We start from the raw sequence: 26,846 nt of genomic DNA, 5'->3' as shown, positions 1-26,846 counted from the left end.
TAGCTGTAGATTTATTTATTTTTTATTTTTCTCTTTGGCAAACGGCACCGTTGCATGTGCCAGCCAGGTCATCACTTATTGCCCTTGAAATTGTGTCGTTTTGGGGCTTATTTGGCAAAAAAAAAAAAACACGTCTGCAAGATGACATGGCAGTTAACAGCAAAAACTAACCGGGGGGTGATTTGCTAACGGAACCAAACGTTGGGGTGTAAAATCAAAGTTCCGAAATATTGGGGTGTAAAATCTAATAACCCCCAAACATTGGGAGTGTACTTTGCAATTTATCCTAATGTTTTATTTTTATGGGGAGAATCGCATACCTTATAAAGTTATACTGGTGAGTTTTATATAGAAAATGAGACCGGTTATTTTTATGGAAATCATGTCTCATAATCGGGCTTTCAATATGCTTGGAATTGCCTCATTTAGGTGACTAATAGGATGTGTCATTGATAGGATGTGCTCAAAGGCGGTGTGCCTTTGGCCACAGATAAAGGGCATGTTCAATATAAATGAAAGAAATTGAATGTATTTTTACATTTTTATCCTTTTAATTTACAAAGAAAAAAGGGTATTGTAGACATCAAAATTTTATGATGTATTTACAATTGTCCGATTGTTCATGATCATATATTTGTGATCAAATTAATCTCCAATTAATGACGTGGATGATCAGCAAATGAAATCAAGTCACGTGACAACATCAAATGAAGAAAGCCATGTGACAATGTCAAAAGAAAATACTCATATGGAAAGCTCTTATTAAATGGAAGACCAAATTAAATTCATAATTAACTCTCAATAAATGCTGAGAGAAAATTCCAAATCAAATGCTATTGAGTTGCCTATAAATAGAGGCTTCTCAAATGAGAAAAAGATGACAGACATTTAGAGAGAAAACTTCATTGACACTCTGCCAAAATAGATCTAACTCTCAAAAAAAAAAAAAAAATAGAGAGTCATCTCTAAGTTCACAAGAATTCTATTGTTCATCAAGACTTATTCCTACTTCTTCAAACCAAAGTGGAGATTCTCCTTTAATTTAGTTCGAGATTAAGCCAACGGCCCTCGCATCAAATCAAGCATGTTCAACTATTCATTCAACTTGGAGACATCAAAGCACGATTCAAGATCAAGCTTTATAGCCCCTTCGGATCGTAAAATTTTTTAGAGATCAAATCAGAGGAGTTTATTGTACTCTTTCATTGTAAAGATTTATACAAAGGATATATATAAATCAATACAAAATTAATTATTTGTTACACTATTTCGTAATCGTGTGATTTATCTTTTAAGAAAATTGTGTGTACAAGTATAAATGTAATTTCAAATAAAAGTCAAAACTTTGTTAAGTGTATAAGTGTAATTTTATGGATTTGAATGAAAAGTTAAAAATAAAAAATTGGTAGAACCCATAGAAATATTTTCTCTTCACATTTCATTTCTCCATTCTATTCTCTTCTAACCAAACAAAGGACAAGAATTCATTTCTCTTCACTTCTCTCCTTTTTCCTCAAACCAAACATAGCCCAAAAGAAAATTACAAATATTTACATATGCTTTTTTTTTTTTTAAGGAACTTTACATATGCTTCTTTACAATAGAGTTAAGAATTCTAAAACAAGACATGGAATATATGGGTAAAAAAAACCATGCAAATTTTACATATGTTAACCAGAGGTGTGGGAGAGAAGTAAAGAGAGGAAAAAATAAAAGGAAGAGGAGAGAGAACTCATGCCTGTTGAGTCAGTACAATGGGACCCATGTGATGTTACAAAATTTGAGATTCTTAAAGTGAAAACTCTGTTGAGATTTTGAACCAAACAGTAATGGGTTTGAGTGACGGCTATTATGAAGTTTCAATTATGAGAATTGGGAAATAAGTTTAGAGTGATGAGATATGAGAATTGAGATATACACAACCCAAACAGGCCCTTGGAAGAGTGCAACCTTGTGAAAGCCTTCTCTTAAATTCCTCAAAAAAAAAGGAAAAAAGAAAAGAAAAAAAGACTTATTTTTTCCTAAAATTTTGAATTGGAACCCAAGTACTTGAGGGTATATTGCTACTTTCACCAACACAACTAAAATAAGCCTTTCTATAATCTCTACTCTTTATTGTTTTTTCTTGTTAACATTGAGGACAATGTAAGTTTTAGGTTGGGGGGAGTAGCATGGGATGATTTGCATTTGGTTTTATTTTATGTTAATTTTTTTTTTAGGTTGTTTTTAGTGATTTTTGTTTTTTTTAGTCCAATTTAAAAAAAAAAAAAAAAAAGAGAGTTGCTTTAACAGGAGTTTTAAGTCAAAGTTCTTTATGCTACTTCTATCTAAAGAATTCCATTATTTTTCATGCTCAACTATTTTACACATGCACTTTAGCCACATGAACATGTTTCTTGGTTGAGAGATAGAGATGACTTGAAAATGTTGAAAATAAAATATAGAGACTATTATTTTGAATAACTATCCCAATCCTTAAGAGATGATTTTAGGCCATCTTTGTTAATTTTGACCCTTTATTATTTTCTTTCTTGATACATTACCGCTAGTCACCAATTTGAGCCTATTATTTTAGTCATTCTTTCTCAAACCCTTTTCTAAAGTGTTTCAAGAATGAATGCAATCAAATTGTTTTATTGCGAAAAAATTGTGGTGAAATAGTTGGAAGAAAAGAAGGCCTCACTCAAAAAAAAAAAAAAAAAAAAAAAAAAAAAACTAAAATAAGCCTCGGACTTCTATAAATGAATTACCTAACTTGACTTAAGTTTAACTGACCCTTCATAGAACTAGACACGATCATTTTTATAAAGATTAAATAATTTATAGGTTCTATATCTTTGGATAACTTAATCCCCTTAACTCCTTAACTCCTAAGATGACGCAGTGGACAAGATATTTGCACAAATAATATCCAAGTATTTTCTTTGTAAACTACAAAGTAATAAAGAGAAAGAGATGAATAGACAAAATGCATTAAAAAATATTTTAGATAAGGATTAGGGAGCTATCATTAATGAGTCACTTTGAAATTATGTCGGGATAACAACACAGTGTGATAGTGAGCTTCTTTAATAGTAACATTAATGTTTGTTTAAAGAATACATGTTATTTTTGTTTTTATGCATGATACTTGTAATGACATGTCATAGATTTGTGTGGGGCATATTCAGCAAAAAAAAAGAAAAAAGAAAAAAAAAGATTTGTGTGGCGCATACGGATCTGTTTAGTCAATGTTTAGCGAGAACATTCAATTGAAGGGCACTATTTACTTTCAAATTGTTGATGCATCCCCCTCCCCTGTGTGCTAACTTCTAATCTAACTAAACTTTCTCAAATAAAAAAAAATAAAAAAATGTTAGATGCATGATAAATGATTAACCTGATGTGATTATTAGTAGATGCGTAATTGTCAGAAACTCCTATGGTTTGCATAAAACATAGAGCCAATATGTATTGTATTTTGGTTCAACAAAATAAATGATTAACATGTTATTTTCTGACATATATCTTTTTAAAAGAATCCTTGAGATTAAGAGGATTAACTAATTCAGAATCAGCAGGCACATTAATTTGCTGTCCTAAATAATAGTGATGGTACTAGGGGCATTAAGAATTTTATAATACCAATTGATGCATCATTAATTATAAAAAAAGCAATTATAATTTATATTTTTATAAATATTATATAATAAAATTTGTATTATTTTTAACAATTATTTAAATAAATCATATAATTAATTAAATATAATATGTTATGTAACTAAATACAAGAAATGGTTTATCAATTGCACTTGGTTTGGAGAAATTTTCTTACGAATTGGTTTGAAAATAAAATATTTCATTTTTTAGAAATTAAAATTGTTGTATGTTGGTTTGGGGATAAATTATCAATTTCACAATTTGCTGGGGGTGGGACTGTGAAATTCATCTTAAAAAAAAAAAAATCAAATCGTAGAATCCTCCAGATGCTACGCAAATATAGCCAAAAATTTGTCGGACGTTTAAATTCCGTGGCAGTAATCACCAGCCTACTCCTACTTCACCCTCAGGCCTCCACGTGTCAACTTTATTACAAATAGATTAGAGATCTTCATCGTTTTCGTGGTCGTGGACTTCCTAGCCAGCCGACCGACTAGAAAACGAAAAGACAAACTCACCCTTGCTCCCTTCAATATCTTAATTCTTAAGCCGAAAGAGCCTCTCGCAGGTGACCTGTCCTTTTCCCCACACGTGTCTCCAACTCACAAGGAAAAAAAACGCTAAAAAGCGCGTTTACTGGAACCTTCACGCGCAAGCCCCATCCCACCGTCCATCTTCACGTGCATCCAGTCATCGTAGCCGTCGCCTTCTCAACCGCTCACACACCGCCACGTAGTGCTCAAACACGTGGCCCAAGATTACGTTTCAGAAAATTATTATTTTAATCTTATCCGATCTCAGCCCTATAAATCCTAGACCGCCTCTCAGGTTTAAATTCTCCCAACTCCAACAGAAAAAACCGAATCAAATACTTTCCATTTCAAAGTACTAAAAAAAAAAAAACACTTTTTATCACACTTTCTCGGATACTACATGGCGTTGAGCATGACGCACCAGATCGGAGCTCTCGCCGGAACTCCGGTTCCGCTGGAAACAGGTAATACGAACTCAACCGAGACAACTGCGACGGTGTGCGCAGCGTCGGTGTGGAAATCTCCGGCGTCGAGTCTCCGATGCAAGGTCCAAAAAACAGACGCCGTGGATTTCTCTCCGTCGCCGCCGATGAGCCCGTGCAGATCACCGGTGCTCGGAGCGACGCGAGGCGATCTCTCGGTGGCGTGCAGAGCCTTCGCGACGGAAGTAGAAGCGCCTCCGGCGAGGGGCGTAGAGTACAGTAGGGGGGGTGCGCAGGATAAGAAGGGAGAGGGGGTGCCGGTTTACGTGATGATGCCGTTGGACAGCGTGACGATGAACAACACGGTGAATAGGAGGAAAGCGATGAACGCGAGTTTGCAGGCGCTGAAGAGTGCCGGGGTGGAGGGGATCATGATGGACGTGTGGTGGGGATTGGTGGAGAGAGAGGCGGCTGGATCGTACAATTGGGGTGGGTATGCTGAGTTGCTTGAGATGGCTAAGAAGCACGGACTCAAAGTCCAGGCCGTCATGTCCTTTCATCAATGTGGCGGAAACGTCGGGGACTCTGTCACGTGCGTTTCTTCTCTTCCTCTCCTTTTTTTTTTTTTTTTAATAAATTATTATTATTAGCAAATTAAATAAATTTCAAAGTGTTTTTTGTGTTTGTTTGTTTGAGGAGCGTGCGAGACACGCGCCTTTGCGTTGGGTTTTTTTTATTGAGCTGACGTAGTACCGTTTGGATACAAGCAGCGTTTGCGTTTTTGGCGTTTTTTTTTTTGTTTTTTTGTTTTTTGTTTTAGGAGAAGAGCGTTTTACACAGGAATTATGCTTTTCTAGTGGGTATTGTGTACAGGGCCTATCAGTATTTTATTAAAAAAAACTTTAAAACGGAGTTTTTTTTTTTTTTTTTTTTGAAACCATTTAAAACGGAGTTTTATAAAACTATTTACTATTTTAGTTTTCAACCAAATATTTTAAATGAGAAAATATCTATTTATAATATTTTTACAATAAATTTTAAGTTGTTACAAGTTGTTATTGTTAGAACAAAATAATAATATTATTAGTATTAGTTTTAAATTTGAACCAATAACAATTAACTGCTATATATGTTGAATGTTGTAGAGTTAACCTCTCTCATTTTAAATATTTTTAATTTTTGCTTTCAAAAAAAAAATTTTTTTTTTTTAATTTTTAACAAAATAATACATGTGATAGGGTGTAGAGTTAACATCTCTCATTTTAAATATTTTTAATTTTTAACAAAATAAGCGGTTTATACGGGTACGTAAAAAGTAAAATAAAGGAATTATGAAAAATACTTTTTTGAATCATTTTGGTTTTCAAATTATGTTTTAGAAAAGAACATCTAGGAATTGAAATGAATCTGATTATGACTGATCGGTTTTGGTTTTGATATACAGTATTCCTTTGCCGAAGTGGGTTGGGGAAGAGATTAACAAAGACCCTGACCTTGCATACACTGATCAATGGGGGAGGAGGAATTGTGAATATCTATCACTTGGGTGTGATACCATTCCAGTTCTCAAGGGACGGACACCTGTGCAGTGTTATGCTGACTTCATGCGTGCCTTCAGAGATAACTTCAAACACTTGCTTGGTGACACCATCGTGGTAATGATTCATCCCTATATTTGTTCGTTCTGCGTTTAATTCATTTTGGTTTGCATTAGTTTTGGCCCTTTTGGGTCTATTGTCAGCTGTTATTCATTGTTACTATGAGTTTTAATTTAAAAACTGGAATAGTCTAATTGGTGCAGTTCGAAATGGATCGATATATTCAGTGTACTACACCGGCCTCTCACATATATAAGAGTAGGTTTTAGAAGTCACACGTGAGCGGTTAAGACCCAATATTATGTGAAAGGAGGATGTAATACACTGGATGTCCAAAATGGTCAATTGCCATTTGTTCATTGCTACTATGTTTTTTAATCTCACAATAAAAGCTGGAATGGTCTAATTGGTGTGGGTTGAAAATGATCGATATGCAGAGTGTACTACACTGGCCTCTCACATAAGAGTAGGCTCCTGTACAGAAGTCACATGTGACGTGAGACCACTATTATGTGAAAGGAGGATTTTATACAAAATAATAGAGACCTAGATTTAAATTTATTTAATTTCTTTTTGAATTAGAGTATGCTGTTATATGCCATGAATCTAGATTGTGGGCTAACCTGTTTGTAATTTGCTACATGTAGGAAATTCAAGTGGGAATGGGTCCAGCTGGTGAGCTTCGATACCCTTCATATCCAGAGCAGAATGGGACATGGAGGTTCCCAGGAATCGGTGCCTTCCAGTGTTATGACAAGGTATTTATAATCTATGTTCTTTCTTTTAAGCCTGTGATTTAGTGATATCTATTTGTTTGCTAATGTTTATTACATGATGCAGTATATGCTGAGTAGCTTAAAAGCTGCTGCCGAAGTTGCTGGTAAGTCGAAATGGGGCAGCACAGGCCCTACTGATGCTGGCGAATACAACAAGTGGCCAGAAGATACCCCATTTTTCAGAAAAGAAGGTGGAGGTTGGAATAGTTCTTATGGTGAATTCTTCCTAGGCTGGTACTCCCAGATGCTCCTAGACCATGGCGACAGAATACTTATGTCAGCCAAGTCAATCTTTGAGAATTCGGGTGTTAAGATTTCGGTCAAGATTGCAGGCATCCATTGGCACTATGGGTCTCGTTCTCATGCCCCTGAACTCACAGCCGGGTATTATAACACTCGATTCCGAGATGGTTACCTTCCTATTGCCCAGATGTTGGCACGCCATGGAGCTATATTCAATTTCACTTGCATTGAGATGAGAGATCATGAGCAACCACAGGATGCCCTTTGTGCACCTGAGAAGCTTGTCAAGCAAGTGGCTTTAGCTACTCAGAAAGCAAAAGTCCCACTTGCTGGGGAAAATGCATTGCCTCGTTATGATGGTTGTGCGCATGAGCAGATCTTACAAACATCATCGTTGAATTTTGATGGGAATTCAGGTGGAAGTGAGATGTGTGCATTCACTTACTTGAGGATGAACCCACAATTATTCCAGGCAGATAACTGGAGCCGGTTTGTAGGTTTTGTGAAGAAAATGAAGGAAGGTAAGGGTGCTAACAAGTGTCGGGAACAGGTTGAGCGGGAAGCTGAGCATTTTGTGCATATTACCGAGCCTTCGATGCAAGAAGCTGCTGTTGCTCTTATGCGCTAAAAATTTAGGTTTCACCCATGGTTTCAGACTTTGGGGACTAGGGCAGAAGAAGTCATGCAGTGTAAAATAATGTCTCTACCCTGTTCGTTTTCTATAGCTCTTTATTTTTATATGCTATGGAAATGTATAATCTTGTGTCGTACGATGGGGGATTCTAGTGTTGGTTGTTTCAATACCCAAAAGCTTCTTCATTCCTCTTGACAGGATAATACATGATTACATTTACATATATTTCTCCAATCTCTCTTCTTTCCGTTTTACTCATTGATGTCAAATAATTTGCTTGCTTCTTGTTTGTTAAATCATTAATATGTTGGAATTGTACATTTCTCAGGGGTTATCATCCATAACTATTATCTTAATAAATATCAATCATGAAATCAGTGATCTTCATTGTATCGAATCTTGGTTAAAATGTGATCTATCAACTAATGGCAATGCCAAAGTGAAAATTCTATATCATCTATCCTGCACAGTTAGAATGGGATAACTATACTAGTGGCAAATAGTCAGTCAAATACTATGTTTGTCTCTCAGCTTGGAGAAGAACTCTATTGTAGCTGGATTTTGGATAAAATATCTTTCTCAGCGGTGAGAGCTAGAGTATGCAGGGTATGGTGGTGCAATGAGAGCCAGTATCTTTTTATGTTGAGCCATTCTAGTGTGTCTTGACATACCCCACAATCCAGGGAGAAAAAAAAAAAAAAAAAAAAACTAGGACGGGTAAAGTCGAGTAATTAATCATCTCGCCTAAACTCAAAAATTGTTTATTTAAGGATATGTGAAAGAAAATTTTCTCAAATATGGTCTCTTGTTATGATGTATCGAATTTGTGGGGCTTGTCACTGACGATGTACCTTCTGCTGTTCCTAATTTTCTTATTCAAATATCCAGCCAAAAACCTTTTTTTTTTTTTTTAAATTTCTATTCAGGTTTCTTCCTGTAAGATCCAACCAAAAAGTTGTACTGAACTTGTAGAACGCCTCTGTTAAACTGAATATCTAATCAATTCATTTTTTTTTTGATGGGAACTAATCAATTCATTTTAGTTTCTCCATAAAGTATCTCATTTCATTCAAGCTTTATGTCCTAGAATTTTAACATCTTCGTGTTTCAACATGAAGTTGCTTTTGTTTCTAGGCCATCAGGTTATAAGAGCATCAGCGTCCCACAATTCCAATTCTACTTTATTTTATCCTAAAAGGTTACTTTATCATTTTATCATACCATTTTACAATACCTCCAGCATTTTAAACTTTTATTTTCCTATTCTATTCATTAAAATAATATATTTACGTAATAAAATAATATATCCTAAAATTATATCTTTTCTCTCCCATCTCTCTCCTCTCTAATTTTTAGCTCTCTTCTATCTGCAACTTCCGCCGGAGCCTTCATTTCCGGTGAGGTGGTGAAACAAAATCCAACAATAAAACAAATCTGTCAATCTGGACCCAAAAAACCCACAAACAAAACGCACATACACACCGCCGATCTGGACCCAAAAAACTCACAAACAAAACTTCATAAATCAACCAAAAACGCATCAATCAACAAAACCCACAAACAAAAAATCCGAACACCCTTTCCAAATAACAAAGGATTTTTAACAATTTTGTTAGTTGTCCGGTTTTGAAAGTATGTGTGAAACTAGCATCTCGAGTTTTTAAAACTCGAGATCAATAGCAAATTGAGTTTTAAAAACTCGAGTTCCAGATTTTTGAGACAGCTGACGTGCATAAAAATTCCACGTGGAACTTGAGTCTCTAAGACTCGAGTTCCAGTGCGTACACTGACTTTAGAAAGAAAAGCTCCAATGAAGAACCAATCCAATACTCGTACCTGACTTTAGAAAGAAAAGCTCCAATCAAGAACCAATCCAATACTCGTACCTGACTTTAGAAAGAAAAGCTCCAATCAAGAACCAACCCAATACCCACCAATCTCCAGCAAATGTTCAACCCTTCAAAACCCAAAAAGCAACAAGACCCTTTTCAATACAAACCAAGACAACAAAAAGCAAGCAATGCCCACAACCGAAGACAACAAAAACAAGACCCTTTGCTGTGGATCTTCTTCTTTCGTTCTTTCTTTCTTCTGGGTTTCCTTCTTTCTTCTCGGTTCTTTTTTTTTTTCTCTGGTTTTTTTTTTTTTTTTTTTTTTTTTTTTTTTTTTTGGGTTTGTACGTTTTTTGTTATCTATTTGAAATCTTTTTTTTTTTTGGGGTTTATAAGTTTTTTTTTTATCTGTTTGAAATCGAGTGTAAAAAACTCGAGATTTATGTTTTTTTGAACTCAACTATTAAAAACTCGAGATCTATGTGGCATATACATTTCCAACTCAGCAAGTGGGAAGCAAGTCTTTGAGGCTAGAGATTGATATGGAACTCGAGTTTCTAAAACTCGAGATGCTAGTTTGCATTTTTCTTTCAAACCCGTATTAACTTACTATATTTTGTCCCTTCACAACGTTAAGCTGCAAATATCCCCCAAAAAATCCTAAATTTCACAACTCGGCTTCAATAAAACCCGCCGATCTGGACCCAAAAAACTCAGAAATCGCCGATCATACCACGCCGATCACAACTCGGCTTAAACACGCCGCCGATCATACCACGCTGATTTGGACCCAAAAAACCCAGAAATCGCCACCATACCACGCCGATCTCGACTTCCCCAATCTCACCTCCATGCCGGACCCACGACCCACGCCAGGATAGCCCACCGTAAGAGAGATGTGATGAGAGAGAGAGGCCATTGTGGAGAGAGAAAGGAGATGAGAAACAGAGAAGAGACGAGAGAGAGAGAGAGTCAGCTATATGAATAAAAAAGTATTATTTTGTTTTAGAATGGTGCTACAGTGCAATTCTAAAGGTAGAATTGCACTATAGCATTATTAAAAAAAATTTGCAATAGTTAGTATTAGCATTTCCTGATGCAAATCATTTTAAAATGATCTTGAAATACCAAATTTCCTTTATATTTGGCATTAGCATTCTCCAACGCTAATGCTCTAACGATGCTATTTTAATAGAATAGTAAATTCATTGCATGGATCACCTTAAAGTTGAAAAGCTTTATAGGTTCATTTTTGACTTCCTTGTTTTAATTTGTTTCCAACCTTTTTCCTTTCTATATATCTGATTTGTCATATAATTTGGCAGTTGAAAACGTAAAATTTTATACATCAAGTATTTATGTTGGACTTTTATAAATTAGACCTTCAGTTTGTGAAAAACATGATAGTTTTTAGACCCCTTAAAAACACAATTGGATTAACCTAGGTAATTAGTCAAGTTGTTACTTAGTCCAAATTAACAAATCTAGGTTATCACAATCAAAACAATCATATCATGCAAAGTAGCAGAAATATAAATAACACAAAGATATGATCACCTAGGAAATCAAACCGGTAAAAACCTGGGGAGGATTTAACCTAGCTATTCTCAAGCTAAACCTGAATCCATTATGAAAGAATCGAAATTGTTCAACAGGGTTTAGACCACTAACATCCTATTGCTATCCACCAGTAGAAACTTACTAACATGACCACGTGCAAGCTCCGAAACCACGAACTCCTTCTTTCTTGGATTCTCCAGCAAGTACAAGCACACCCACTTGTGTTTCTTTAAGTTCTTATGGCAACAATTGAACGATTATCAAGCTCTTGAAGAAATCTCCTTCTTGATAATCCTAAGCTTGTGTAAAGGAAAACTCCTTACAGATCTTACAAGAGATTTACACAAACAGCAATATGAGTAACACTAAAACGTAGCTAGGGTTTGCCTTTTATACCTAATGCAAATTAGAAAACCTTAAACGTTTTAAAACACAACTAGGGCTGAGTTGGAATTCTGTAGAAAACACCTCTGACCTGATTTTCGATTGATCGAGCCTAAGTTTCGATCGATCGAACTAGGCTGAGAAGCATAAATAAATTCTGCAACAGCTTATTCGAACTTTACATAAATGAACCAACTTTGAGCAAGTCTAAACACGACTAAACATCTTATTTTGATCATGGTTTGCCAACAATACACATTAGAGTTCTAAATACATAAAATCCTAAGTCCTTAGAACCTAACAAAACAATTAATAGACTCGAAAGCCTTAAGAAAATTTGAGGTATTCTTTTTTCATAAATGGATTGTCAATTGTCAGTGAGGGATATGTGCGTAAACCGTAAAGGTCTCGGATCGACCAGCACTCGTCAATCTGATTAGCGCCAAGAATTAATCATCAAAAATATTACCATTATGCAGGAACCAATATTGGCAACATATATGGCATGCTACATGCATGCATGTATGTATCATTCATAACTAAGTTGGGGAATCATAAATGCATGACCATGACGGAGATTTTAATTCCAACGATTCAAATTAAAGTCTCTGCATATAATTGAGTGGTTGAGATTAGTTCACTTAATATAGTTTGTCATTTAACTTTTTGCTCTATAGTTCAACTCAAAATCATGCATCTTTAAATTAGAAAGGAGGTAGGGTTCAGTTCAAGGTACGTATTTGGCGAGGATACACCTTGTATCTCCATTCTCCAACAGAGTCAATTAATAAACCAAAAAGATGCTGTGATGTTTTGCCTGTGTCATGTGATAAATCACATGTATTTTTATTTCTGCCATAACTAGTCACATGTATTGAGTTGGAGGCCACCAAAAGATGCATTTTCATAAGCTCCCTTTTAAGTCTGGTTTTTGGTGCACATTCATCAATTTTGAGATGCGATCCCAACTAGTTGTGGAATCACATTCAGAGACACGGATGGATTTAATTCTCGTGATTCTTTGTACATTGATATATTTGGTCGACCCAAAGTTGCTATCAGACTTTGTTGCAGTTGATGACCATCAAATATCAACATATATAGCCACATTGGTCTCTATCTTTCATATGATCTGTCATGCGGTAAAAGTGTGACTTGCACACAATTTTTTCTTTCCATCACATAGGAATTGCATGTCCATGAGATCAATGGGATATCATAATGCTGGACCAGTCTAATCCTCCATAGATCTAAAAATTTTATAATATATATTGGTATAATTTATTTATTTTTTGTTAATCAATTGTTTGGTTTATGATTTTGAAATTTGAAGAGACAAGATATTTTGGTTTGACATAGATATTGGATTTTCTTGAGAAACCAAGCAGATTTAGTTATTGTCCACCCAATATCATATTTTTGTAACGTCAATTATTGTTGTACAAACTGAGTTACACACTGTCATACACACTTAGTTGAAATCGTGTTTTCAAAGCACAATTTCATTTGTGTGTCTGGTACACACGGTCTACAACTATCACAACTCTTTATATCAATTAGAGCTATTGGTTGTGAGGCCCACCCCATAGAGAGAGAGTATTGACCATGAAGTATGAACCCTACTAGTGTAGTAAAGAGTAAAAACTTAATAAGCTCATTTTGAGGTGAGGAAAATATGGGTTGCAAAGTCCAATCTGTGAAGTGAAGTCTGTGTAGCCCGTTTGATTTGAAAAGTGACCCATTTGCATGACAAGAAGTAGAGTAAAACACCAACTCGTAATCATATAGACAATTAATTGGGCTCTTTGCCTTAGGCCTTGCACATGTTTGGTCCAATTTTTATGTTAGGTGAGATTTGTATTTATTGACAAAATGAGAGGTGCCATGTGGCTAAAAAAATCCTTTGACCTTCGACATTTCAATTTTTTTTTTTTTCTTTCTCTCAAACTAGAATCATAACTTTTGTCTCAATTCTAATGTAGCAAATGGGTGAGTGACTGTCTATCATTTTTACATGTACTTACTAATTTTTTTCTACCACTATCACATCAAAATTGTAGTAAAAATTATGACACAAAAGATGTCTCTACAATTTTTTTTTTTTATCTATCTTTTTCCTCCCTCCATTCTAATTAATACCATTGCTTCCAATTAGTCATGGTTTTTCTTCCTTTTCGGTATTAGTGGTTCAACTCTTGGTGATCCGAAATCCTTTTTCAGAGGCCCATATCCAGTTGAAAATTTCAGCCACCCAATGCCTATTTCAAAGCAGAAATACAAGCCTGCTCCTTACATCAACAAACACGTACTTATGTATAGACTTCCACGTGTCACTTCTTTATGGACCTCTAACTGCTATAAATACTTAAGAAAACAAGGCATAATAACATTGAGATCAAGAAATTGAAAAAGTAGAAAACTTGGTTATATAACATTTTTCGAGCAAAGATGGCCAGCGCAAAGCAAAATTACAAATCAGGTCAAGCCCATGGACAGGGCCAGGTAGGAAAATTTTCCAATGGGGATTAAGTTATATTCTTTTAATTAGCCATGTTTCTTTTTTTTTTTTTTTTTTTATGGGACTTTTATAATTTAACCATGTCAGCACTTAGCACCATATTTGTAAGAGCATTAGTATTAGGAGTTGTATATGCAATTTTATACCATCAAACCACAAAATCAAAAGCATTACATGGGATGTTATTTTTTTAAAATTTTGCAACCAAGCAGTAGCAAGATGGTATTTTTTTTTTAAAAGTTTTTTATTCTCTCACATATTTTATATTATTTCTAATTCTTCTAATCTCTTTCTCTCTCTCTCTCTCTCTCTCTCTCTCTCTCTCACACACACCTCTTTTTAAATAGTTTATTTATTTATTTATTGTCTCTCACCTCTTTTATATTATTTTATTGTGTAGATATGATATTTTAATATAGGAAAATAAAAACTAGGACGCTAGGTATTGGGTATATTGTAAAGTTGGATGATATAATAAATAAAGTAGCTTTTTAAATGGTAAAATAGAATATTTTTTGCAATCCTAAATGCTAATGCTCGAAGATATTGATTATTAACCGTTCATTTTGAGTAATGATTATTACATGTGTATATACCTCTCAAAAAAAAAAATTACATGTGTATATAGTATACATGCAATTTGTAATACAACAAGGCAAATGTTAAAATTATGTGGGTCATATTTATTAAAAAAAATTGGATAAATGGGAGAAATTATATAAAGTTGACCCTAAAGCTTATAAAGTTAACAAAATACTGACATAAAGCCAAGTGGCTGACAAAATTCTGATATAAAGTGGTAAATTCTGACATAAAGTGGTGTGTTAACGGGCACTTTATGGTGCCCATTCACACAACCCATATAACAATAACTAACCATTTATTTTTGTGTTTGGGCAGGCCAAGACTGAAGAGTGGGTTCAATCCACAAAGGACACAGCCAATGCAGCCAAAGACAAGACAACTAGTGCAGCTCAATCTGCTAAAGACAGGACAGCTAGTGCAGCTCAATCAGCTCAGGAGTCTACCCAACATGGAAAGGATCAAAGTGCTGGTTTCCTCCAGGAGGTTCTCCCTTATTTTATTTTATTTTTCAAGGGATGTTACCCAATTCAATAGTCTCTAGACAAATAAAAATCCTCTAATATATCTTCTTATAATAAAGTAATCAAAGTTAAAAAATGAAAAAAAAAAAAAAAAAAAAAAAAAAAAAAAAAAAAAAAAAAAAAACTCAAACACATGATTGCTTCAATTAATTGAGTATAAAGTGGATCATCAAAAGTACGATAGAGTTTAGAAAATTTACGTTCATTTGTAGTTTTATTAATAACATTTACACTTCATAAACATATATGGGTCGGTTTGGGTTTTACCTGTTGTCAGTCTTGTAGGGTATCTGAGTTAAAAATACAAAAACCCACACATATATGTTTACACTCAATTATGGACTTTTTTGCATCACATGCTATATTAGAATGAGAGATTTATAATTTATTAGACTTCTAGTTTAGCTTATATATAGAAAAAAATACATTTAAATGTTTATGCCTTGGATTTTAGGAAGATATTCACGGTGCAACATTGTTAATTTGTTCCTGTAACAGACCGGAGAACAGGTGAAGAACATGGCTCAGAACGCTGTAGACAGTGTGAAGAACACGATTGGAATGGTTGAAAATAACGCTAAGAAGTGAAAGAAAACACTTATGTGTCTCTCATATTATGATGCTACATTAATGATTTAGGTTGTTTTTTTTTTGTTTGATTTTTCACCTAGGTTTTTGCTCTTCCTGACTAACAGGGACAAGCAACATAGCCGTTGAAGTGAGATTTCTTTTAAAAAAACTCCTCTCGGTTGTAATAAAGACATGTGCTTTTCATTATTTTTATTTTTCCCTTTTCATTATAATATGAGATGTAATAAATGCTAAACAATAATACATATGTAAAGTTGATTTGTTTCACCTTCTTTAATATTTTTATGCATCCTCTCAATATATATATATATATGTGTGTGTGTGTGTGTAGAATTTCCCATTTTTTGTTAATGTTTCTAAGGATGTATAGCCAATTTGCCATACAAAACCAATTTAAGTGGCATATTCAATGTTTTTATCTTCTTCTTTGTTTAGAGAACTTATTTTCATTAATTTATTATGTTTAAAAAATAATATTGGCTAAAAGAAGGTCGTATTTAGAAAGTAATGGTATGTTTGGTATGGTGTAATAACTCTTGTAGTGGAATAAGTTTTTTGGCAAACAAGAGACTATATTAATTTAAAGCAATAAAGTTTGGGCAGAGCTTCTTAGGATACATGCTAATGGCATCAAAGTATAAAAGCATTACAATGTCTGAAGGCGGACAAACAAAGCTAGTAAAATCTTCTTGTTGATACGCCATTCTTAGCCAATATGTCTGCACACTGATTAGCTTCCTAGTAACAGTAATTAACCTTCACCTTTGGAATTGATCCCAAAAGGTAGCTGTAGTTTGACATAAGGAGTGTGAGCAGTGTTTATATAGGAATTGCATGTCCATGAGATCAATGGGATATCATAATGCTGGACCAGTCTAATCCTCCATAGATCTAAAAATTTTATAATATATATTGGTATAATTTATTTATTTATTATTAATCAATTGTAATGTAAAATTACAGATGACAATTGTTAGTTATAGGTTGGCTAATTCCTATGTCAACAAGTGTTTAAGAAGATTGTATTCAAATAACTTGGTTATGTATAAGTTGAGTCAAGAAATAGCTTGGAAAGATCTAGTTTCAAAAAACTTGCTTGGGAAATTTTATTCTCACTTGAGTAAACTCAAAATACAAAGTTTACTTGACCTTTGCTTAAGCAATATAATGATTAGGAGTGTCCACAAATTGGGTTTGGTCGGATTGCCCACCAACCTGCTCGCAATTGGTGGAACATGAGTTCAACAGTAAAATTTCTAATTAAATGAGAGTAAACATGAATGCATGTTGATTAAAAAAGAGAAAATTATGAGTCCCGATTTCTTTTAGACTTCTTGATGATTAAGAATTAGACTGATGAAGAGGCTGTGCTCATACTCTTTCAAGTGTTCACATGGGGAACAAAGGTATGTTAATCTCGTATACATGGTGTCTCCATGAACTTACTAATGAGTATAGCTAAACTATACTCATGCCTTCCAAACCATAGAGCTCAACTAACCCAATGAAAGTACATGAGTTTGGTTTATGATTTTGAAATTTGAAGAGACAAGCTATTTTGGTTTGACATAGATGTTGGATTTTCTTGTGAAACCAAGAAAATTTAGTTATTGTCTACCCCATATCATATTTTTGTAACGTTAATTATTGTTGCACACATTGAGTTACACACTGTCATACACATTTAGCTGAAATTGTGTTTTCAAAACACTTTAACAGTAAAATTTCTAGTTAAATGAGAGTAAACATGAATGCATGCTGATTAAACAAGAGAAAATTATGAGTCCCAATTTCTTTTAGACTTGTTGATAATTAAGAATTAGACTAATGAAGAGGTTGTGCCCATACCCTTTCAAGTGTTCACATGGGGAACAAAGGTATGTTAATCTCATACACTTGGTATCTCCATGAACTTACTAATGAGTATAGCTAAACTATACTCATGCCTTCCAAACCATAGAGCTCAACTAACCCAATGAAAGTACATGAGTTTGGCTTATGATTTTGAAATTTGAAGAGACAAGCTATTTTGGTTTGACATAGATGTTGGATTTTCTTGCGAAACCAATCAAATTTAGTTATTGTCCACCCCATATCATATTTTTGTAACGTTAATTATTGTTGCACATATTGAGTTACACACTGTCATACACATTTAGCTGAAATTGTGTTTTCAAAAACACAATTTCATCTCTGTGTCTTGTACACACGGTCTACAACTATCACTACTCTTTACATCAATTAAAGCTATTGGTTGTGAGGCCGAGAGAGAGTATTGACCATGAAGTATGAAGTATGAAGTATGAACCCTACAGGTGTAGTAAAGAGTAAAAACTTAATAAGCTCATTTTGAGGTGAGGAAAATATGGGTTGCAAAGTTTGATCCGATCTGTGAAGTCTTAGGCCTTGCACATGTTTGGTCCAATTTTTATGTTATGTGAGATTTGTATTTATTGACAAAATGAGAGGTGCCACGTGGCTAAAAAAAGCCTTTGACCTTCGACATTTCAATTTTTTTTCTTCTCAAACTAGAATCATAACTTTTGTCTCAATTCTAATGTAACAAATGGGTGAGTGATTGTCTATCATTTTTACATGTATTTACTAATTTTTCTCTACCACTATCACATCAAAATTGTGGTAAAAATTATGATGCAAAAGTTGTCTCCACAGGTTTTTTATCTATCTTTTCCTCCATTCGTTCTAATTAATACCATTGCTTCCAATTAGTCGTGGTTTTTATTCCTTTTTGGTATTAAAGCATCCATAGCAGTGGAGCTAATAATTTAGCTATTTGGCACCACAAAAAGTTACTTTATCTATTTTACTTACTCATTTTACAAAACACCCAGTAGCGGTGGATCTATTTTAGCTTTCAACACAATAAAATAATATATCTACTACAATAAAATAACATATCCACTACAATAAACAACAATCACAACTACCATAACCGCTACTGCTGCCACTATCGCCGCCCCCATTGCTACCGCCACCAACTCTTCCACTGCCGCCACCACATGATAGTAAATAATCGTCTAGTGTTAACAAGTGATTTTTTAACCCGAAATTATACTTATACATTTTTTTTTACTAAAACAATTTCTCAATCATCATAATAGCAAATAATTATCTAGTGTAACAATAATATTTTGTTTTAACCCCAAATTATATATATACAAAATTTATCTTCTTTTTTTTTAAATCTTTTTTGAGAAACAAACACACACAAAAGAGAGGGAAAAAAGTTATAACATAAAGACACATCACAACTCATCCACTCAAAAGCCATGATAGTTGAGTTGAGTATATTAAAAAAAAAAAAAGAAGTCTAAAACGCCACCGTTTAAAAAATAAAGAAAGCTAGGTACAAGTTGAATTTTTTTTTTTTTCATTTAATATTAAATTGCTAAGAATTTCGTTAGTTGCCCAGTTTCAAAACAAAGTGGAAAAGTAGCATCTCAAGTTTTTAAAACTCGAGTTCAGGGTAGAAATCGTGTTTCTAATACTCGAGATCCTGAGCTACAAGCATCTGACATGGACTTTTTTCCACGTGGAGCCACGTTGAAATTGAGTTTCTAATACTTGATTTGTGATCGTATTGGCACTTAAGCATCCAGACTCCAAAACACAAGAACTCTCCTTCACACCCAAACATACAAACCCCAAACCTGAAACAAGCGCATCTCATCGGCGGCAAAAAATTCATCGGTGGTAGAAAACCCATTGGCAAACCCTCACTCTACCAGAGACAAGTGCATCTCATCAATAGTAGAAAACCCATTGGCGGACGCTTAAGTGTTCTGGAATATGATCACCTCACTCTGCTCTCTCACTATCTCGCACTAAGGTCACTGTCTCGCACTCAGCTCTATCACTACTCCCATTTATTCATTATCAAACCACATCAATCCACTAGAAATTTTGTTTTTCCCCCATTTCCACATAACCCCAAACCAGATACATAAAACACTTGGAGTTTTATTCTGGTAGAAATCGAGTCTTGCAGACTTGAGATCAGTGGCATTTCTCATTGAAAATCGAGTCTTAAAGACTTGGTTTTGCTTTGTAGAACTTGAGTCAATAAGACTCGAGATCTATGTGGCATAATAGTGTTCAACTCAACAAGTAGGAAGCGAGTCTTTAAGCTTCAAGTTTCATAAGGAACTCAAGTTTCTAAAACTAGGGATGCTAGTTTCTAAAACTCAAGATGCTAGTTTCTAACTATCTTTCAAATGTGTGTTAACTTGCTATATTCTATCCCCTTACTATGCTAGAACCCAAATATCCTCGCATGAGTTCATTAAATGGTTTAAAATAATAGTTTAAAACCACATAGTATTATTAAAGTATATTATAATATAATATAATATAAATCTTGGCACTATGTCTTCTTCTTCGAAATCAAGCTGCAGACGTTTCTATCGAAAAGAAAAAAAAATAACGAAAGCTAGGCAGCAAAGACCATAGATCGGAGTTGCTGGTTTGGGCAGCTGATTTTAGCCTAGTGCTTTGTGCAGATTAGCTCCCAAAGCCATTCTTCTTGTTCATGATTCTCAGCTAGCCCACGTTTCTTCATCTTTGTTGGGAAAAATTGAGAAAGATAACAAAAACTGAGACTAATAGATGAATTTGGTGGTAAAGGGGTATCTGATGAGAAGAGAAAAAAAAATGAGAAGGAAAAAAAGAAGAAAGTAGAGAGAGAGAGAGAGAGAGAGAGAGAGAGAGAGAATGATTTTTTAATGAGAAAAAAGAGAAAATTTTAATAAAATATTATTTTTTTTTAGCTTTTTGCTACCGTGCACAACCATAAAGAGTTGTGCACTGTAGCAAAAAACTAAAATTTTTTACCTATAATACCATTACTGCAGCATGCATTTTTGTGTTTTGGTGAAGCTAAAATAGCTATATAGCTATTTAGCTTCACTGCTGCTAATGCTGGTTCAACTCTCGGTGATCCAAAGTCCTTTTTCATAGGCGTTGCCAATTTCAACCACCTAATGCCTATTTCAAAGCAGAAATACAAGCCTACTCCTTACATCAACAAACACATACTTATGTATAGCATAATTCCTGACTTCCATGTGTCACTTCTCTATGGACCTTTAACTGCTATAAATACTTCTAAAAACAAGGCAGAATAACATTGAGATCAAGAAATTGAAAAATTTGAAAACTTGGTTATATAACATTTTTTGAGCAAAGATGGCCAGCGCAAAGCAAAATTACAAATCAGGTCAAGCCCATGGACAAGGCCAGGTAGGAAAATTTTCCAATGGGGATTAAATTATATTCTTTTAATTGACCATGTTTTTTTTATAGGACTTTTATAATTTAACCATGTTAGCACTTAGCACCATATTTGTAAGAGCATTAGTTTTAGGAGTTGTAAAACTCCCAATATGCAATTTTATACCATCAAACCACAAAATCAAAAGCATTACTTGGGATGTTATTTTAAAAAAAAAATTTGCAACCAAGCTATAGCAATATTTTGCAACCAAGCAGTAGCAAGATGGTATTTTCTTTTAAATAGTTTTTTATTGTCTCTCACATATTTTATATTATTTCTAATTCTCCTAATCTCTCTCTCTCTCTCATTATTGTCTCTCACCTCTTTTGGGTTATATTATTTTATTGTGTAGATATATTATTTTAATATAGGAAAATATAAACTAGGACATTGGGTATTGGGTGTATTGTAAAGTTGGATGATATAATAAATAAAGTAGCTTTTTAGATGGTAAAATAGAACATTTTTTGCAATCTGGAATGCTAATGCTTGAAGATATTGATTATTGACTATTCATTTTGAGTAATGATTATTACATGTGTATACAGTATACATTTTATTTGTAATACAACAAGGCAAATGTTAAAATAATGTGGGTCATATTTAATAAAAAAAAAATGGATAAATGGGAGAAATTGTATAAAGTTGACCCTAAAGCTTATAAAGTTAACAAAATACTGACATAAAGCTAAGTGGTTGACAAAATTCTGATATAAAGTGGTAAATTATAACATAAAGTGGTGTGTTAACGGGCACTTTATAGTGCCCATTCACACAACCCATATAACAATAACTAACCATTTATTTTTGTGGTTGGGCAGGCCAAGACTGAAGAGTGGGTTCAATCCACAAAGGACACAGCCAATACAGCCAAAGACAGGACAGCTAGTGTAGCTCAATCTGCTAAAGATAGGACAGCCAGTGCAGCTCAATCAGCTCAGGAGTCTGCCCAACATGGAAAGGATCAAAGTGCTGGCTTCCTCCAGCAGGTTCTCCCTCATTTTATTTTATTTTTCAAGGGATGTTACCAAATTCAATAGTCTCTAGACAAATAAAAATCCTCTAATATATCTTCTTATAATAAAGTTATCAAAATTAAAAAATGAAAAAAATAAAATCAAATCAAATCAAACGCATGATTGCTTCAATTAATTGAGTATAAAGTGGATCATCAAAACTACGATAGAGTTTAGAAAATTTACATTCATTTGAAGTTTTATTAATAACATTTGCACTTCATAAACATATATGGGTTGGTTTGGGTTTTACCCGTTTTAGGTCTTGTAGGGTATCTGAGTTAAAAATACAAAAACCCACACACATATGTTTACACTCAACCATGGACTTTTTTGCATCACATGCTATATTAGAATGAGAGATTTATAATTTATTAGACTTCTAGTTGAGCTTATATATAGAAAAAAAATACATTTAAATGTTTATGCCTTGGATTTTAGGAGTATATTCACGGTGCAACATTGTTAATTTGTTCCTGTAACAGACCGGAGAACAGGTGAAGAACATGGCTCAAAACGCTGTAGACAGTGTGAAGAACACGATTGGAATGGCTGAAAATAATGCTAAGAAATGAAAGAAAACACTTATGTGTCTCTCATATTATGATGTTACATTAATGGGTTTAGGTTGTTTTTTTTTTGTTTGTTTTTTCACCTAGGTTTTTGCTCAACCTGACTAACAGGGAAAAGCAACATCGCAGTTGAAGTGAGATTTTTTTTAGAAAACTCCTTTCGGATGTAATAAAGACATTTGCTTTTCATTATTTTGATTTTTCCCTTTTCATTATAATATGAGATGTAATAAAGGCTTAACAATAATACATATGTAAAGTTGATTTGTTTCACCTTCTTCAATATCTTTATGCATCTTCTCAATATATGTGTGTGTGTGTGTAGAATTTCCCATTTTTTGTTAATATTTCTAAGGATGTATAGCCAATTTGCCATATAGAACCAATTTAAGTTGTATATTCAATGTTTTTATCTTCTTCTTTGTTTAGAGAACTTATTTTCATTAATTTATTATGTTTAAAAAATAATATTGGCTAAAAGAAGGTTGTATTTAGAAAGTAATGGTATGTTTGGTATGGTGTAATAACTCTTGTAATGGAATAAGTTTTTTTGGTAAACCAGAGACTATATTAATTTAAAGCAATAAAGTTTGGGCATAGCTTCTTAGGGTACATGCTAATGGCATCAAAGTATAAAAGCATTACAATGTCTGAAGGTAGACAAACAAAGCCAGTAAAATCTTCTTGTTGATGCGCCATTCTTAGCCAATATGTCTGCACGCTGATTAGCTTCCTAGTAACAGTAATTAACCTTCACCTTTGGAATTGATCCCAAAAGGTAGCTGCAGTTTGACATAAGGAGAGTGTGAGCAGTGTTTATATAGGAATTGCATGTCCATGAGATCAATGGGATATCATAATGCTGGACCAGTCTAATCCTCCATAGATCTAAAAATTTTATAATATATATTGGTATAATTTATTTATTTATTATTAATCAATTGTAATGTAAAATTATTGGCTAATTCCTATGTCAACAAGTGTTTAAGAAGATTATATTCAAATAACTTGGTTATGTATAAGTTGAGTCAAAAATAGCTTGGAGAGATCAAGTTTCAAAAGACTTGCTTGGGTAATTTTATTCTCACTCGAGCAAACTCAAAATATAAAGTTTGCTTGACCTTTGCTTAAGCAATATAATGATTAGGAGTGTCCACAAATTGGGTTTGGTCGGATTGCCCACCAACCTGCTCGCAATTGGTGGAACATGAGTTCAACAGTAAAATTTCTAGTTAAATGAGAGTAAACATGAATGCATGTTGATTAAACAAGAGAAAATTATGAGACCCAATTTCTTTTAGACTTGTTGATGATTAAGAATTAGACTGATGAAGAGGCTGTGCTCATACCCTTTCAAGGGGGAACAAAGGTATGTTAATCTCATACACGTGGTGTCTTCATGAACTTACTAATGAGTATAGCTAAACTATACTCATGCCTTCCAAACCATAGAGCTTAACTAACCCTATGAAAGTACATGAGTTTGGTTTATGATTTTGAAATTTGAAGAGACAAGCTATTTTGGTTTGACATAGATGTTGGATTTTCTTGAGAAACCAAGCAAATTTAGTTATTGTCCACCCCATATCATATTTTTGTAACGTTAATTATTGTTGCACACATTGAGTTACATAGTGTAATACACATTTAGCTCAAATTGTGTTTTCAAAACACAATTTCATCTGTGTCCTGTAAACACGATCTATAACTATCACTACTTTTTAGATCAATTAAAGCAATTGGTTGTGAGGCCCACCCCATAGAGAGAGAGAGTATTGACCATGAAGTATGAACCCTACTGGTGTAGTAAAGAGTAAAAACTTAACAAACTCATTTTGAGGTGAGGAAAATATGGGTTGTTGCTATGGTTCAGACAACACCAAAAGGAGATTGCATTGCACGTGGATAACAATATAAGAAGATAAGGATGATGGTTTTCAAGTTGAATTCAAATAAGCTTTTGTTGTGGATCTGTAGTAGATTAGGATGAGAATTTCTGCAATAAATTAGGATTAGGATTAGGGTTAGGATTAGGATTAATATTTGTATTTCAATTCAAATAGGAGTTGGGTCCTATGTTTTAGGAATTTGTGGTGATGAGGATTATCTCCTCACTAGTATTTATGTACGTAGGAATTATGAATGAAGCAAGTAGAAATTAAACCAAAAACTCTATTATCCCTCTCAAGTTGAAGAGGCTAGTCACCTCGAATCGATTAAGTTATCTTTTTGATTTTCCAGTTCACAACATTTGGTATCAGAGCCAGATGAAAAAGAACCCGAATCCACCACCCACATGTTCCACAACCAATGACGACCGCATATTAGCCTTGGAAGTTAGTAATCACTCTATTCGGAGGCAGGTTGAAGCCCAAAGGGAAGAGTTTGTTAAGGAGTTTACTAATATAAAGAAAACCATGGAGGCTCTCTCCAATGCTATTGCTCAAATGGGACGAAGAATTGAAGGAATGGACATCCAAAATAATACTACTCCTCACAACAGCCGTCATGAAGAAGGCTCAACCAACCGGAATCATAATCATGAAGGAAGTTCACCCAATCGTAATAGCGGCTCAGAGGGAACTCAAGGAGGGACAATTGGGGGAGTACAAACCTGAATTTTCCGAGTAGACTTTCCTTAATTTAATGGTCAAGATCCCACCGGGTGGATTTACAAGGCAGAAATTTTTTTCAAGTACCAAAAAAATGCAAATGAGGAAAAGATAACACTCACTTCCTTCCACCAATAGGACGACGCTCTCCAATGGTACCAGTGGTTTGAGAAAACACAAACGAATGTTTCATGGGAAGAATTTACACATGCCTTGTGTGTTTGTTTTGGACCCTCTAATTATGAGGACTTTGAAGAGGCTCTAGCCAAACTTTGCCAAACAGGAACAGTTAGAGAATATCAAGCCCAATTTGAGCGAATAGCATCTTGAGTGCAAGAATGGCCAGAGAAAGCTTTGATAGGGAGTTACATAGGAGGATTAAAGGATAAAATACGATCAGAGGTGAAGTTGTTTCGTCCTACAACACTTGTTCATGCTACCAACCTAGCTCGATTACAAGAGGAGAAACTCCAACGCATTGGTGAACCGCCACCCAAAACCGGTCTCATTCCTTTACCCCAGCCAAGATCCAGTCCAAATCCAACAAGTAACTCATAAATATTACCTTTAGCAACATTCAAAAAATTATCATGGTCTGAGATGCAAGGCAGACGTGAGAAGGGACTTTGCTATAACTGTGATGAAAAATTCGAACCTGGACACCATTGTAAGACCACCCCACAAGTCTTCCTACTTGATACTCTAGATGAAGCAGAAGTGTATGGACGAAAAACACTATTCCCTCACTAGAATCTTGAGGACAAGATTCACCTTCAAGGGGAAGGGAATGCTATGGTTCAGACAACACCAAAAGGAGATTGCATTGCACGTGGATAACAATATAAGAAGATAAGGATGATGGTTTTCAAGTTGAATTCAAATAAGCTTCTGCAGTAGATCTGTAGTAGATTAGAATGAGAATTTCTGCAATAAATTAGGATTAGGAATAGCATTAGGATTAATATTTGTATTTCAATTCAAATAGGAGTTGGGTCCTATGTTTTAGGAATTTGTGGTGATGAGGATTATCTCCTCACTAGTATTTATGTACATAGGAATTATGAATGAAGCAAGCAGAAATTAAACCAAAAACTCTATTATCCCTCTCAAGTTCAGGAGGCTAGTCACCTCGAATCGACTAAGTTATCTTTTTGATTTTCCAGTTCACAATAGTTGCAAAGTCCGATCTGTGAAGTGAAGTCTGTGTAGCCCATATGATTTGAAAAGTGACCCATTTGCATGACAAGTAGAGTAAAACACCAACTCGTAATCGTATAGAAAAATAATTGGGCTTTTCGCCTTAGGCCTTGCACATGTTTAGTCCAATTTTTATGTTATGTGAGATTTGTATTTATTGACAAAATGAGAGGTGCCACGTGGCTAAAAAAAGCCTTTGACCTTCGACATTTCAATTTTTTTTCTTCTCAAACTAGAATCATAACTTTTGTCTCAATTCTAATGTAGCAAATGGGTGAGTGATTGTCTATCATTTTTAGATGTACTTACTAATTTTTCTC

The 26,846-nt window shown here is 34.3% G+C and overlaps 2 protein-coding genes across 2 annotated transcripts; both read left to right on the top strand.

Annotated features, from left to right (window-relative positions):
- Positions 1-4,466: 4,466 nt before the first annotated feature.
- On the top strand, positions 4,467-8,099 carry LOC115994549 (beta-amylase 1, chloroplastic). Its single transcript, XM_031118753.1, has 4 exons — positions 4,467-5,186; positions 6,039-6,249; positions 6,840-6,950; positions 7,033-8,099. The coding sequence occupies exons 1-4, from the start codon at positions 4,573-4,575 to the stop codon at positions 7,837-7,839; spliced, it is 1,743 nt and encodes a 580-aa protein (XP_030974613.1). The 5' UTR covers positions 4,467-4,572; the 3' UTR covers positions 7,840-8,099.
- A 5,914-nt stretch (positions 8,100-14,013) lies between these two features.
- LOC115949983 (late embryogenesis abundant protein 2-like) lies at positions 14,014-22,995 on the top strand. The gene is made up of 6 exons (XM_031067238.1): positions 14,014-14,123; positions 15,040-15,207; positions 15,744-15,829; positions 20,758-20,971; positions 21,951-22,118; positions 22,631-22,995. The coding sequence occupies exons 1-6, from the start codon at positions 14,070-14,072 to the stop codon at positions 22,718-22,720; spliced, it is 780 nt and encodes a 259-aa protein (XP_030923098.1). The 5' UTR covers positions 14,014-14,069; the 3' UTR covers positions 22,721-22,995.
- The last annotated feature ends 3,851 nt before the right edge of the window (positions 22,996-26,846 follow it).

This window comes from Quercus lobata, chromosome 6 (genome assembly GCF_001633185.2).
Source record: "Quercus lobata isolate SW786 chromosome 6, ValleyOak3.0 Primary Assembly, whole genome shotgun sequence".
Lineage (NCBI taxonomy): Eukaryota > Viridiplantae > Streptophyta > Magnoliopsida > Fagales > Fagaceae > Quercus > Quercus lobata.
This window is presented reverse-complemented; position numbering and strand designations above follow the sequence as displayed.

Bases quoted from the DNA above. Each gene is read 5' to 3' on its own strand.
- LOC115949983 (XM_031067238.1), top strand. From the start codon at position 14,070: ATGGCCAGCGCAAAGCAAAATTACAAATCAGGTCAAGCCCATGGACAG. The intron at 20,972-21,950 runs GCAGAATAACAT...GTGGTTGGGCAG, and splicing joins TAAATACTTCTAAAAACAAG to GCCAAGACTGAAGAGTGGGT. The intron at 22,119-22,630 runs GTTCTCCCTCAT...TTCCTGTAACAG, and splicing joins GTGCTGGCTTCCTCCAGCAG to ACCGGAGAACAGGTGAAGAA.
- LOC115994549 (XM_031118753.1), top strand. From the start codon at position 4,573: ATGGCGTTGAGCATGACGCACCAGATCGGAGCTCTCGCCGGAACTCCG. The intron at 5,187-6,038 runs GTGCGTTTCTTC...TTTGATATACAG, and splicing joins AACGTCGGGGACTCTGTCAC to TATTCCTTTGCCGAAGTGGG. The intron at 6,951-7,032 runs GTATTTATAATC...TACATGATGCAG, and splicing joins CCTTCCAGTGTTATGACAAG to TATATGCTGAGTAGCTTAAA.